Source organism: Somniosus microcephalus, unplaced genomic scaffold (genome assembly GCF_052327205.1).
Source record: "Somniosus microcephalus isolate GS21.2 unplaced genomic scaffold, FLI_Smic_1.0 unresolved_chr7, whole genome shotgun sequence".
Classification (NCBI taxonomy): Eukaryota; Metazoa; Chordata; class Chondrichthyes; order Squaliformes; family Somniosidae; genus Somniosus; species Somniosus microcephalus.
In genome coordinates, this window is record NW_028225185.1 from 21,171,498 (window position 1) to 21,185,134 (window position 13,637).

Sequence of the window (13,637 nt, forward strand, 5' to 3'; positions counted from 1 at the left end):
TCAACCCCACCCACTCCCTCAACCCCACCCACTCCCTCAACCCCACCCACTCCCTCAACCCCACCCACCCTATCCCTCAACCCCACCCACTCCCTCAACCCTGCCCTTTCCCTCAGCCCCACCCACACCCTCAACCCCACCCACTCCCTCAACCCCACCCACTCCCTCAACCCCACCCACTCCCTCAACCCCACCCACTCCCTCAACCCCACCCTATCCTTCAACCCCACCCTATCCCTCAACCCCACCCACTCCCTCAACCCCACCCTATCCTTCAACCCCACCCTATCCCTCAACCCCACCCACTCCCTCAACCCCACCCACTCCCTCAACCCCACCCGATCCCTCAACCCCACCCGCTCCCTCAACCCCACCCGCTCCGTCAACCCCACCCGCTCCCTCAACCCCACCCGCTACCTCGACCCCACCCACTCCCTCGACCCCACCCTATCCCTCGACCCCACCCTATCCCTCGACCCCACCCAATCCCTCAACCCCACCCACTCCCTCAACCCCACCCTATCCCTCAACCCCACCCTATCCCTCAACCCCACCCACTCCCTCAACCCCACCCTATCCCTCAACCCCACCCTATCCTTCAACCCCACCCACTCCCTCAACCCCACCCACTCCCTCAACCCCACCCTATCCCTCAACCCCACCCACTCCCTCAACCCCACCCACTCCCTCAACTCCACCCACTCCCTCAAATCCCTCAACTTATATTTATACATAGGATTACATAGGACATACAGCACAGAAACAGGCCATTCGGCCCAACCAGTCCATGCCGGCATTTATGCTCCACTCGAGCCTCCTCCCGTCTTTCCTCATCTAAATCTATCAGCGTAACCCTCTATTCCCTTCTCCCTCATGTGTTTATCCAGCCTCCCCTTAAATTAATCTATACTATTCGCCTCAACCACTCCCTGTGGTAGCGAGTTCCACATTCTCACCACTCTCTGGGTAAAGAAGTTTCTCCTGAATTCCCTATTGGATTTCTTGGTGACGAGCTTATATTGATGGCCTCTGGTTATGCTCTTCCCACAAGTGGAAACACCCTCTCTCTATCCACTCTATCAAAACCTTTCACAATTTTAAAGACCTCTATTCGGTCACCCCTCAGCCTTCTGTTTTCAAAAGAAAAGAGCCCCAGCCTGTTCATCCTTTCCTGATATGTATACCCTCGCATTTCTGGTATCATCCTTGTAAATCTTCTCTGCACCCTCTCCAGTGCCTCTACATCCTTTTTATAATATGGCGACCAGAACTGCACGCAGTGCTCCAAGTGTGGTCTAACCAAGGTTCGATACAGGTTTAGCATAACTTCCCTACTTTTCAATTCTATCCCTCTAGAAATAAACCCTAGTGCTTGGTTTGCTTTTTATGGCCTTGTTAACCTGTGTCGCAACTTTCAGTGATTTGTGTATTTGTACTCCGAGATCCCTTTGTTCCTCTACCCCACCTCGACTCGCACCCTCCAAGTGATAAGTGACCTCCCTATTCTTCCTACCAAAATGTAATACCTCACATTTATCGGTGTTGAACTTCATTTGCCAATTATATGCCCATTCTGCAAGTTTATTAATGTCCTCCTGTAACTTGTTGCAGTCCTGCTCAGTATTGACTATCCCCCCAACTTGGTGTCATCCGCAAATTTAGAAATTGTGTTTTTGATTCCAAAGTCATTAATGTAAATTGTGAACAGCAGTGGTCCCAGCACCAACCTTTGTGCAACACCACAACCCACCTTCTGCAGTTTAGGCAGACGAGAGCAGGGCCCGATACTGCTTTATGTGGTCCAGCCAGATCTAGCAGTGAATGGCTAAACCAGTTGTCTGCCATATCCGTTCAAGTGTGTGTCCCTTGGACTTAAGGGAGTGAAGATGAGGGCCGTACCTGGGGGAATGGCCAGGGTGAGAAAGAATAATTGTTTTAATAAGGTCTCGGGCATCAATGTTGGTGGTGAGGGTGTGGTTGAGCAGATCGGTAGCTGCAGAAATGTCACTGTGAATGGAGGGCCAAAGGCTGGACAGTTGGGATTTCATAAGTGCAGTTGTAAGAGAGTTTTTTCCAGGGGCGGACACAGAATGAAGTAGGGTAGAGGGTGTTGGAAGGGGGATGTGGGTGGAGAGCGATACGAGGAAGTGGTCAGAGATGGCCTTATCTGCGACTGACACGATGGGAGTAGCGAGGCCACGAGGGATGGCAAGGTCGAGAGGGTGGCCGTGAATATGGGTTGGGGGGTTTACATGGAGGGAGAGATTATGGGAGGATAGTGAACTCAGAGGAGAGAGAGCATGATGAATGGAGATGGAGGTTTAAATCAGAGGATGAGAAGTCGTTTGGTGCAGAGGCCGAGGGAGGAGAGCAGTGAAGATATCTCGGTAGTAAAATTTTCATGGTACTTGGGTGGGCGGAAGAGACCAAGAATTTTAAATGAGAGGTGAGAGGGGTGGAATAAGGTGAGATGCTCAGGCAAATGGACAGGGGAAAAGCTCAGGTTACACAGGCCTGTTTACATTACAGGTGATTCTCTGGCTACGGTTAGATGGATAAGAATGGAACCAGGCAAGTGCAGTCCCACCCGCCCTATCCCTCAACCCCCACCTACTCACACTGCCCCTCAAACCCACCTACTCACCCTGTCCCTCAAACCCACCTACTCACCCTGTCCCTCAAACCCACCTACTCACCCTGTCCCTCAAACCCACCGACTCACCCTGTCCCTCAAACCCACCTACTCACCCTCAAACCCACCTACTCACCCTGTCCCTCAAACCCACCTACTCACCCTGTCTCTCAAACCCACCTACTCACCCTGTCCCTCAAACCCACCTACTCACCCTGTCCCTCAAACCCACCTACTCACCCTGTCCCTCAAACCCACCGACTCACCCTGTCCCTCAAACCCACCTACTCACCCTCAAACCCCACCTACTCACCCTGTCCCTCAAACCCACCTACTCACCCTGTCCCTCAAACCCACCGACTCACCCTGTCCCTCAAACCCACCTACTCACCCTGTCCCTCAAACCCACCTACTCACCCTCAAACCCCACCTACTCACCCTGTCCCTCAAACCCACCTACTCACCCTGTCCCTCAAACCCACCTACTCACCCTGTCCCTCAAACCCACCTACTCATCCTGTCCCTCAAACCCACCTACTCACCCTGTCCCTCAAACCCACCTACTCACCCTGTCCCTCAACCTCACTTTCTCACCCTCAAACCCACCTACTCACCCTGTCCCTCAAACCCACCTACTCACCCTGTCCCTCAAACCCACCTACTCACCCTGTCCCTCAAACCCACCTACTCACCCTGTCCCTCAAACCCACCTACTCACCCTGTCCCTCAAACCCACCTACTCACCCTGTCCCTCAAACCCACCTACTCACCCTGTCCCTCAAACCCACCTACTCACCCTGTCCCTCAACCTCACTTTCTCACCCTCAAACCCACCTACTCACCCTGTCCCTCAAACCCACCTACTCACCCTGTCCCTCAAACCCACCTACTCACCCTGTCCCTCAAACCCACCTACTCACCCTGTCCCTCAAACCCACCTACTCACCCTGTCCCTCAAACCCACCTACTCACCCTGTCCCTCAAACCCACCTACTCACCCTGTCCCTCAAACCCACCGACTCACCCTGTCCCTCAAACCCACCTACTCACCCTGTCCCTCAAACCCACCTACTCACCCTGTCCCTCAAACCCACCTACTCACCCTGTCCCTCAAACCCACCTACTCACCCTGTCCCTCAAACCCACCTACTCACCCTGTCCCTCAAACCCACCTACTCACCCTGTCCCTCAACCTCACTTTCTCACCCTCAAACCCACCTACTCACCCTGTCCCTCAAACCCACCTACTCACCCTGTCCCTCAAACCCACCTACTCACCCTGTCCCTCAAACCCACCTACTCACCCTGTCCCTCAAACCCACCTACTCACCCTGTCCCTCAAACCCACCTACTCACCCTGTCCCTCAAACCCACCTACTCACCCTGTCCCTCAAACCCACCTACTCACCCTGTCCCTCAAACCCACCTACTCACCCTGTCCCTCAAACCCACCTACTCACCCTGTCCCTCAAACCCACCGACTCACCCTGTCCCTCAAACCCACCTACTCACCCTCAAACCCACCTACTCACCCTGTCCCTCAAACCCACCTACTCACCCTGTCCCTCAAACCCACCTACTCACCCTGTCCCTCAAACCCACCTACTCACCCTGTCCCTCAAACCCACCTACCCACCCTCAAACCCACCTACTCACCCTGTCCCTCAAACCCACCTACTCACCCTCAAACCCACCTACTCACCCTCAAACCCACCTACTCACCCTGTCCCTCAAACCCACCTACTCACCCTGTCCCTCAAACCCACCTACTCACCCTCAAACCCACCTACTCACCCTGTCCCTCAAACCCACCTACTCACCCTCAAACCCACCTACTCACCCTGTCCCTCAACCTCACTTTCTCACCATATCTATTAGCACCACCTACCCACCTTCTCACTATATCCCTCAACTCCACCTCTGCACCATATTCCTCCAGCCCCCCGATCCACCTCACTCTTTCTCTCCAGCCCACCCATCTACTCACCGACTGGTTCTGCTGGTTTTTCAGTTTCAGCTGGTCTGGTTTCTGGCTAGTGTTTTATTTTCCTGGGCCGAAGTACATTTCTCCGCCAGTTCATGGTGAGCTCCAACTTCGTTATCCTCTTTCTGCCCCGCGACCAATTCTGCACATCTCCTGGATCTTCAACTCCACACAAATACCTCATCCTCCGATACTCTACTCTTCAAATAGCTTCTGGATTTCACTCGCTCGCTGCACCTGACTCCGAACTTGGACAACAGTTCGCCGACTCCACCCTACCCACATCAACACCCAACGGGACCTCTGGCTTTAACTCTGGACTTCTCCTATTGTCTCCTATCTATTCCCTGTTACTACCAGGATACATGTATCCTAATAGTTGCTACGTAACCAGGCCTTGTAACTTGAGCTTTCCGTGTGTCCATTCACATGCGTATATTGGCTGCCGCTCTGGACTCAAGCCCATCACTTCGATTTCCTTGTTTTTCTCTCCAGCCCTCCTCGGCCCCTCTCTCCTGTCATCATGCCTCCTTTCATTTCTCCCCTCTCGGGTACTCTGCCCTCCCAAATCCCTACCCCGACCCTTCAGTACTCCTACTCTCCCGCCGCCATCCCAGTCTTGATTCCCTCTTGGATAAGCCTACAGCTTCCCTCTGTGCCTCTCTTGGCAATCTCCGAAGGGCTCATCAAGGCACACATCGCTGCCTCCTCACGAGCAGCATGCTCAATTGCCCCATCCTACTATCTCACCGACCTTCCTGCTCAGCGCGCCCGCTGGCGACTAAACTTGCCAATCTCCTCCGCATCCAACTCACCCCTCCCAGTGCTGACTCTGGCAGATCAACTATCACCGCCCCTCTCCGCATCTCCCTCCACAATGTCCATTCACTTGTGAACAAGGCACTTGCCATCCATGAGCTTACTTTGGATGACTGCATCAACATCATGGCATTGACGGAATCCTGGTTGAGGGGTGATGACACCTTACCCCTAAATTAAGCCTCCCCGCCTGGCTATTCCTTCCACCACTTGCCCCGCCCAGACATCCTATGTGACTGTGGTAAACTACCCCTCCACATCTTGTCGACCTGTCTGCAGCCTTTGACACAGTTGACCGCAGCATCCTCCTCCAACGCCTCTCCACCGTCGTCCAGCTAGGTGGGACTGCACTCGCCCGGTTCCATTCTTATCTATCTAATCCTAGCCAGAGAATCACCTGTAATGGCTTCACTTCCTGCTCCCACATCATTACCTCTGGTGTCCCCCAAGGATCTATCCTTGGCCCCCTCCTATTTCTCATCTACATGCGGCCCACTGGTAATTTCATCAGAAAACACAGCCTCAGTTTCCACACGCACGCTGACGACACCCAGCTCTACCTCACCACCACCTCTCTCTACCCCTCCACGGTCTCTCATTTGTCAGACTGCTTGTCCAGCAGCCAGTACTGGATGTGCGTCAGTTTCCACATGTACGCTGACGACACCCAGCTCTACCTCACCACCACCTCTCTCGACCCCTCCACTGTCTCTAAATTGTCAGACTGCTTGTCCAGCAGCCAGTACTGGATGAGCAGAAATGTCCTCCAAATAAATATTGGGAAGACTGAAGCCACTGTCTTCAGTCCCTGCCAGAAACTCTGATCCCTTGGCACCGACTCAATCCCTCTCTCTGGCAGCTGTCTGAGGCTGAGCCACACTGTTTACAACCTTGGTGTCATATTTGACCCTGAAATGAGCTTCCGACCACATATCCGCCCCAAAAATAAGACCGCCTACTTCCACCGTATATAACATCGTCCGTCTCCGCCCCTTCATCAATTCATCCGCTGCTGAAACCCTCGTCCATGCCTTTGTTACCTCTAGACTTGACTATTCCAACACACTCCTGGCTGGCCTCCCACATTCTACCCTGTAAACTTGAGGTCATCCCAAACTCTGCTGTCCGTGTGTGAACTCGCACCTAGTCCCGTTCACCCATCAAACCTGTGCTCGCTGACCTACCATGACCTCGCCTCTCCCTATCTCTGTAATCTCCTCCAGCGTCAACCCCCCCCCCCCCCCTACACCGAGATATCTACGCTGCTCTAATTCTGGCCTTGTGTACCCCAATTTTAATCCATCAACTATTGGCAGCCGTGCCTTCTGGAATTCCCTCCCTAAACCTCTCCACCTCTCTCTCCTCCTTTAAGACGCTCCTTAAAACCGACCTCTTTGACCCAGCTTTTGGCCACCTGCCTTAATATCTCCTTATGTGGCTCGGTGTCAAACTTTGTCTGATAATCGCTCCCGTGAAGCGCCTTGGAATGACTTACTATGTTAAAGGCGGTGTATAAATGCAAATTGTTGTTGTTATCGAAAGGCAATCTCTTTCTACCTGGGCATGGAATGGGTATGATGATGCATTTCAACACTTTAGAGAGAATAAAGTGAGACTGAAATGTTGAGGGCGGACTATTTGGTAAGAGGATGTTAACAGCGGTATTGAAGACAAAGGATGTGCTGAGGCACCAGTTGAAGAGACCTGGGACCTGACGGGACAGGGGAAACGTCGATTCCTGGATGGATGGAATGAATTCCCAGAGATGTTCCACAAAGCTCCACAGACAACAATCACTGACTCACGGCAGCCAGTTCTGGGGCGGACTATAAACCTTGTGATTGACCAGCGCAGCGAGATATCTGCTCCCCCAGTTACAGGCAGGGCTAGAAAGCACAGCATTCACATCTCTACCTTGTCCTTCTTCTTGGAAATACTCCTGCCACTTTTCACCGATTTGTCCATTTTATCAATGTTGGTGGCACTGCCCATCTGGCTGCTGCTGCGATCACTCTTGGATTCAGGGCGCTTGGCGGAAAAGGGCTGTGAGTGAAACAAAAGAGTAACAGGTCAATTACATCGAATACACACAGGGCTTCCTGTTCTATAATACACACACAGGGGTTCCTGTTCTATAATACACACACAGGGGTTCCTGTTCTATAATACACACACAGGGCTTCCTGTTCTATAATACACACACAGCGGTTCCTGTTCTATAATACAGGCACAGGGGTTCCTGTTCTATAATACACACACAGGGCTTCCTGTTCTATAATACACACACAGGGGTTCCTGTTCTATAATACACACACAGCGGTTCCTGTTCTATAATACACACACAGGGGTTCCTGTTCTATAATACACACACAGGGGTTCCTGTTCTATAATACACACACAGGGGTACCTGTTCTATAATACACACACAGGGGTTCCTATTCTATAATACACACACAGCGGTTCCTATTCTATAATACACACACAGGGGTTCCTATTCTATAATACACACACAGCGGTTCCTATTCTATAATACACACACAGGGGTTCCTATTCTATAATACACACACAGGGGTTCCTGTTCTATAATACACACACAGCGGTTCCTGTTCTATAATACACACACAGGGGTTCCTGTTCTATAATACACACACAGGGGTTCCTGTTCTATAATACACACACAGGGGTTCCTGTTCTATAATACACACACAGGGGTTCCTGTTCTATAATACACACACAGCGGTTCCTGTTCTATAATACACACACAGCGGTTCCTATTCTATAATACACACACAGGGGTTCCTATTCTATAATACACACACAGGGGTTCCTATTCTATAATACACACACAGCGGTTCCTGTTCTATAATACACACACAGGGGTTCCTGTTCTATAATACACACACAGCGGTTCCTGTTCGATAATACACACACAGGGGTTCCTGTTCTATAATACACACACAGGGGTTCCGGTTCTATAATACACACACAGGGGTTCCTGTTCTATAATACACACACAGGGGTTCCTGTTCTATAATACACACACAGGGGTTCCTGTTCTATAATACACACACAGCGGTTCCTGTTCTATAATACACACACAGGGGTTCCTATTCTATAATACACACACAGCGGTTCCTATTCTATAATACACACACAGGGGTTCCTGTTCTATAATACACACACAGGGGTTCCTGTTCTATAATACACACACAGGGGTTCCTGTTCTATAATACACACACAGGGGTTCCTATTCTATAATACACACACAGCGGTTCCTATTCTATAATACACACACACCGGTTCCTATTCTATAATACACACACAGCGGTTCCTGTTCTATAATACACACACAGGGGTTCCTGTTCTATAATACACACACAGCGGTTCCTGTTCTATAATACACACACAGCGGTTCCTGTTCTATAATACACACACAGCGGTTCCTGTTCTATAATACACACACAGGGGTTCCTGTTCTATAATACACACACAGGGGTTCCTGTTCTATAATACACACACAGGGGTTCCTGTTCTATAATACACACACAGGGGTTCCTGTTCTATAATACACACACAGGGGTTCCTGTTCTATAATACACACACAGCGGTTCCTGTTCTATAATACACACACAGCGGTTCCTGTTCTATAATACACACACAGCGGTTCCTATTCTATAATACACACACAGGGGTTCCTGTTCTATAATACACACACAGCGGTTCCTGTTCTATAATACACACACAGCGGTTCCTGTTCTATAATACACACACAGCGGTTCCTGTTCTATAATACACACACAGGGGTTCCTGTTCTATAATACACACACAGGGGTTCCTGTTCTATAATACACACACAGGGGTTCCTGTTCTATAATACACACACAGGGGTTCCTGTTCTATAATACACACACAGCGGTTCCTGTTCTATAATACACACACAGCGGTTCCTGTTCTATAATACACACACAGCGGTTCCTATTCTATAATACACACACAGGGGTTCCTGTTCTATAATACACACACAGCGGTTCCTGTTCTATAATACACACACAGCGGTTCCTGTTCTATAATACACACACAGCGGTTCCTATTCTATAATACACACACAGCGGTTCCTGTTCTATAATACACACACAGCGGTTCCTATTCTATAATACACACACAGCGGTTCCTGTTCTATAATACACACACAGCGGTTCCTGTTCTATAATACACACACAGCGGTTCCTGTTCTATAATACACACACAGCGGTTCCTGTTCTATAATACACACACAGCGGTTCCTGTTCTATAATACACACACAGCGGTTCCTGTTCTATAATACACACACAGGGGTTCCTGTTCTATAATACACACACAGCGGTTCCTGTTCTATAATACACACACAGCGGTTCCTGTTCTATAATACACACACAGCGGTTCCTGTTCTATAATACACACACAGCGGTTCCTGTTCTATAATACACACACAGCGGTTCCTGTTCTATAATACACACACAGCGGTTCCTGTTCTATAATACACACACAGGGGTTCCTGTTCTATAATACACACACAGCGGTTCCTGTTCTATAATACACACACAGCGGTTCCTGTTCTATAATACACACACAGGGGTTCCTGTTCTATAATACACACACAGCGGTTCCTGTTCTATAATACACACACAGGGGTTCCTATTCTATAATACACACACAGGGGTTCCTCTTCTATAATACACACACAGGGGTTCCTGTTCTATAATACACACACAGCGGTTCCTGTTCTATAATACACACACAGCGGTTCCTGTTCTATAATACACACACAGCGGTTCCTATTCTATAATACACACACAGGGGTTCCTATTCTATAATACACACACAGGGGTTCCTATTCTATAATACACACACAGGGGTTCCTGTTCTATAATACACACACAGCGGTTCCTGTTCTATAATACACACACAGCGGTTCCTGTTCTATAATACACACACAGCGGTTCCTGTTCTATAATACACACACAGGGCTTCCTGTTCTATAATACACACACAGGGCTTCCTGTTCTATAATACACACACAGGGGTTCCTGTTCTATAATACACACACAGCGGTTCCTGTTCTATAATACACACACAGCGGTTCCTGTTCTATAATACACACACAGCGGTTCCTGTTCTATAATACACACACAGGGGTTCCTGTTCTATAATACACACACAGGGCTTCCTGTTCTATAATACACACACAGGGGTTCCTGTTCTATAATACACACACAGCGGTTCCTGTTCTATAATACACACACAGGGGTTCCTATTCTATAATACACACACAGGGGTTCCTGTTCTATAATACACACACAGCGGTTCCTGTTCTATAATACACACACAGGGGTTCCTGTTCTATAATACACACACAGCGGTTCCTATTCTATAATACACACACAGGGGTTCCTATTCTATAATACACACACAGGGGTTCCTATTCTATAATACACACACAGGGGTTCCTGTTCTATAATACACACCCAGGGGTTCCTATTCTATAATACACACACAGCGGTTCCTATTCTATAATACACACACAGGGGTTCCTATTCTATAATACACACACAGCGGTTCCTATTCTATAATACACACACAGGGGTTCCTATTCTATAATACACACACAGGGGTTCCTGTTCTATAATACACACACAGGGGTTCCTGTTCTATAATACACACACAGCGGTTCCTGTTCTATAATACACACACAGGGGTTCCTGTTCTATAATACACACACAGGGGTTCCTATTCTATAATACACACACAGGGGTTCCTGTTCTATAATACACACACAGCGGTTCCTATTCTATAATACACACACAGGGCTACCTGTTCTATAATACACACACAGGGGTTCCTATTCTATAATACACACACAGGGGTTCCTATTCTATAATACACACACAGGGGTTCCTATTGTATAATACACACATTGGGGTTCCTGTTCTATAATACACACACAGCGGTTCCTGTTCTATAATACACACACAGGGGTTCCTGTTCTATAATACACACACAGCGGTTCCTATTCTATAATACACACACAGGGCTTCCTATTCTATAATACACACACAGGGCTTCCTGTTCTATAATACAGGCACAGGTGTTCCTGTTCTATAATACAGGCACAGCGGTTCCTGTTCTATAATACAGGCACAGCGGTTCCTGTTCTATAATACACACACAGCGGTTTCTGTTCTATAATACACACACAGCGGTTCCTGTTCTATAATACACACACAGCGGTTCCTGTTCTATAATACACACACAGGGGTTCCTGTTCTATAATACACACACAGGGGTTCCTGTTCTATAATACACACACAGGGCTTCCTGTTCTATAATACACACACAGCGGTTCCTGTTCTATAATACACACACAGGGGTTCCTGTTCTATAATACACACACAGGGGTTCCTATTCTATAATACACACACAGGGGTTCCTGTTCTATAATACACACACAGCGGTTCCTATTCTATAATACACACACAGGGGTTCCTATTCTATAATACACACACAGCGGTTCCTATTCTATAATACACACACAGGGGTTCCTATTCTATAATACACACACAGTGGTTCCTATTCTATAATACACACACAGGGGTTCCTATTCTATAATACACACACAGCGGTTCCTATTCTATAATACACACACAGCGGTTCCTATTCTATAATACACACACAGGGGTTCCTGTTGTATAATACACAATACACACACACGGGTTGCAATTCTGTATAATATACACAGGGGCTGCTATTCTCTGTAATATACACAGGGGCTGCTATTCCCTATAACATACACGGGGGCTGCTAGTCCCTATAATATACACGGGGGCTGCTATTCCCTATAATATACACAGGGGCTGCTCTTCTCCATAATGTACACAGGGGCTGCTATTCTCTATAACATACACAGGAGCTGCTATTCTCTATAATATACACAGGGGCTGCTATTCTCTATAATGTACACAGGGGCTGCTATTCTCTATAATATACACAGGAGCTGCTATTCTCTATAATATACACAGGGGCTGCTATTCTCTATAATATACACAGGGGCTGCTATTCTCTATAATATACACAGGGGCTGCTATTCTCTATAATATACACAGGAGCTGCTATTCTCTATAATATACACAGGGGCTGCTATTCTCTAATATACACAGGGGCTGCTATTCTCTATAATATACACAGGGGCTGCTATTCTCTATAATATACACAGGGGCTGCTATTCTCTATAATATACACAGGGGCTGCTATTCCCTATAATATACACAGGAGCTGCTATTCTCTATAATATACACAGGGGCTGCTATTCCCTATAATATACACAGGGGCTGCTATTCTCTATAATATACACAGGAGCTGCTATTCTCTATAATATACACAGGGGCTGCTATTCCCTATAATATACACAAGGGCTGCTATTCTCTATAATATTCACAGGGGCTGCTATTCTCTATAATATACACAGGGGCTGCTATTCCCTATAATATACACAGGGGCTGCTATTCCCTATAATATACACAGGGGCTGCTATTCTCTATAATATACACAGGGGCTGCTATTCCCTATAATATACACAGGGGCTGCTATTCTCTATAATATACACAGGAGCTGCTATTCTCTATAATATACACAGGGGCTGCTATTCTCTATATTATACACAGGGGCTGCTATTCTCTATAATATACACAGGGGCTGCTATTCTCTATAATATACACAGGGGCTGCTATTCTCTATAATATACACAGGGTCTGCTATTCTCTATAATATACACAGGGGCTGCTATTCTCTATAATATACACAGGGGCTGCTATTCTCTATAATATACACAGGGGCTGCTATTCTCTATAATATACACAGGGGCTGCTATTCTCTATAATATACACAGGGGTTGCTATTCTCTATAATATACACAGGGGCTGCTATTCTCTATAATATACACAGGGGCTGCTATTCCCTATAATATACACAGGGGCTGCTATTCTCTATAATATACACACGGGCTGCTATTCTCTATAATATACACAGGGGCTGCTATTCTCTATAATATACACAGGGGCTGCTATTCTCTATAATATACACAGGGGCTGCTATTCTCTATAATATACACAGGAGCTGCTATTCTATATAATATGCACAGGGGCTGCTATTCTCTATAATATACACAG

General features: G+C 47.8%; 1 protein-coding gene across 1 annotated transcript in view; it reads right to left on the reverse strand.

The window, feature by feature from the left end:
* Positions 1-13,637, reverse strand: part of LOC147086622 (leucine-rich repeat-containing protein 71-like) — a 42,885-nt gene that overhangs the window by 26,189 nt on the left and 3,059 nt on the right. The window contains exon 3 of the mRNA XM_085978286.1: positions 7,350-7,478. Coding sequence (XP_085834412.1) covers positions 7,350-7,478 — 129 coding nt within the window. The remainder of the gene's footprint in view (positions 1-7,349; positions 7,479-13,637) is intronic.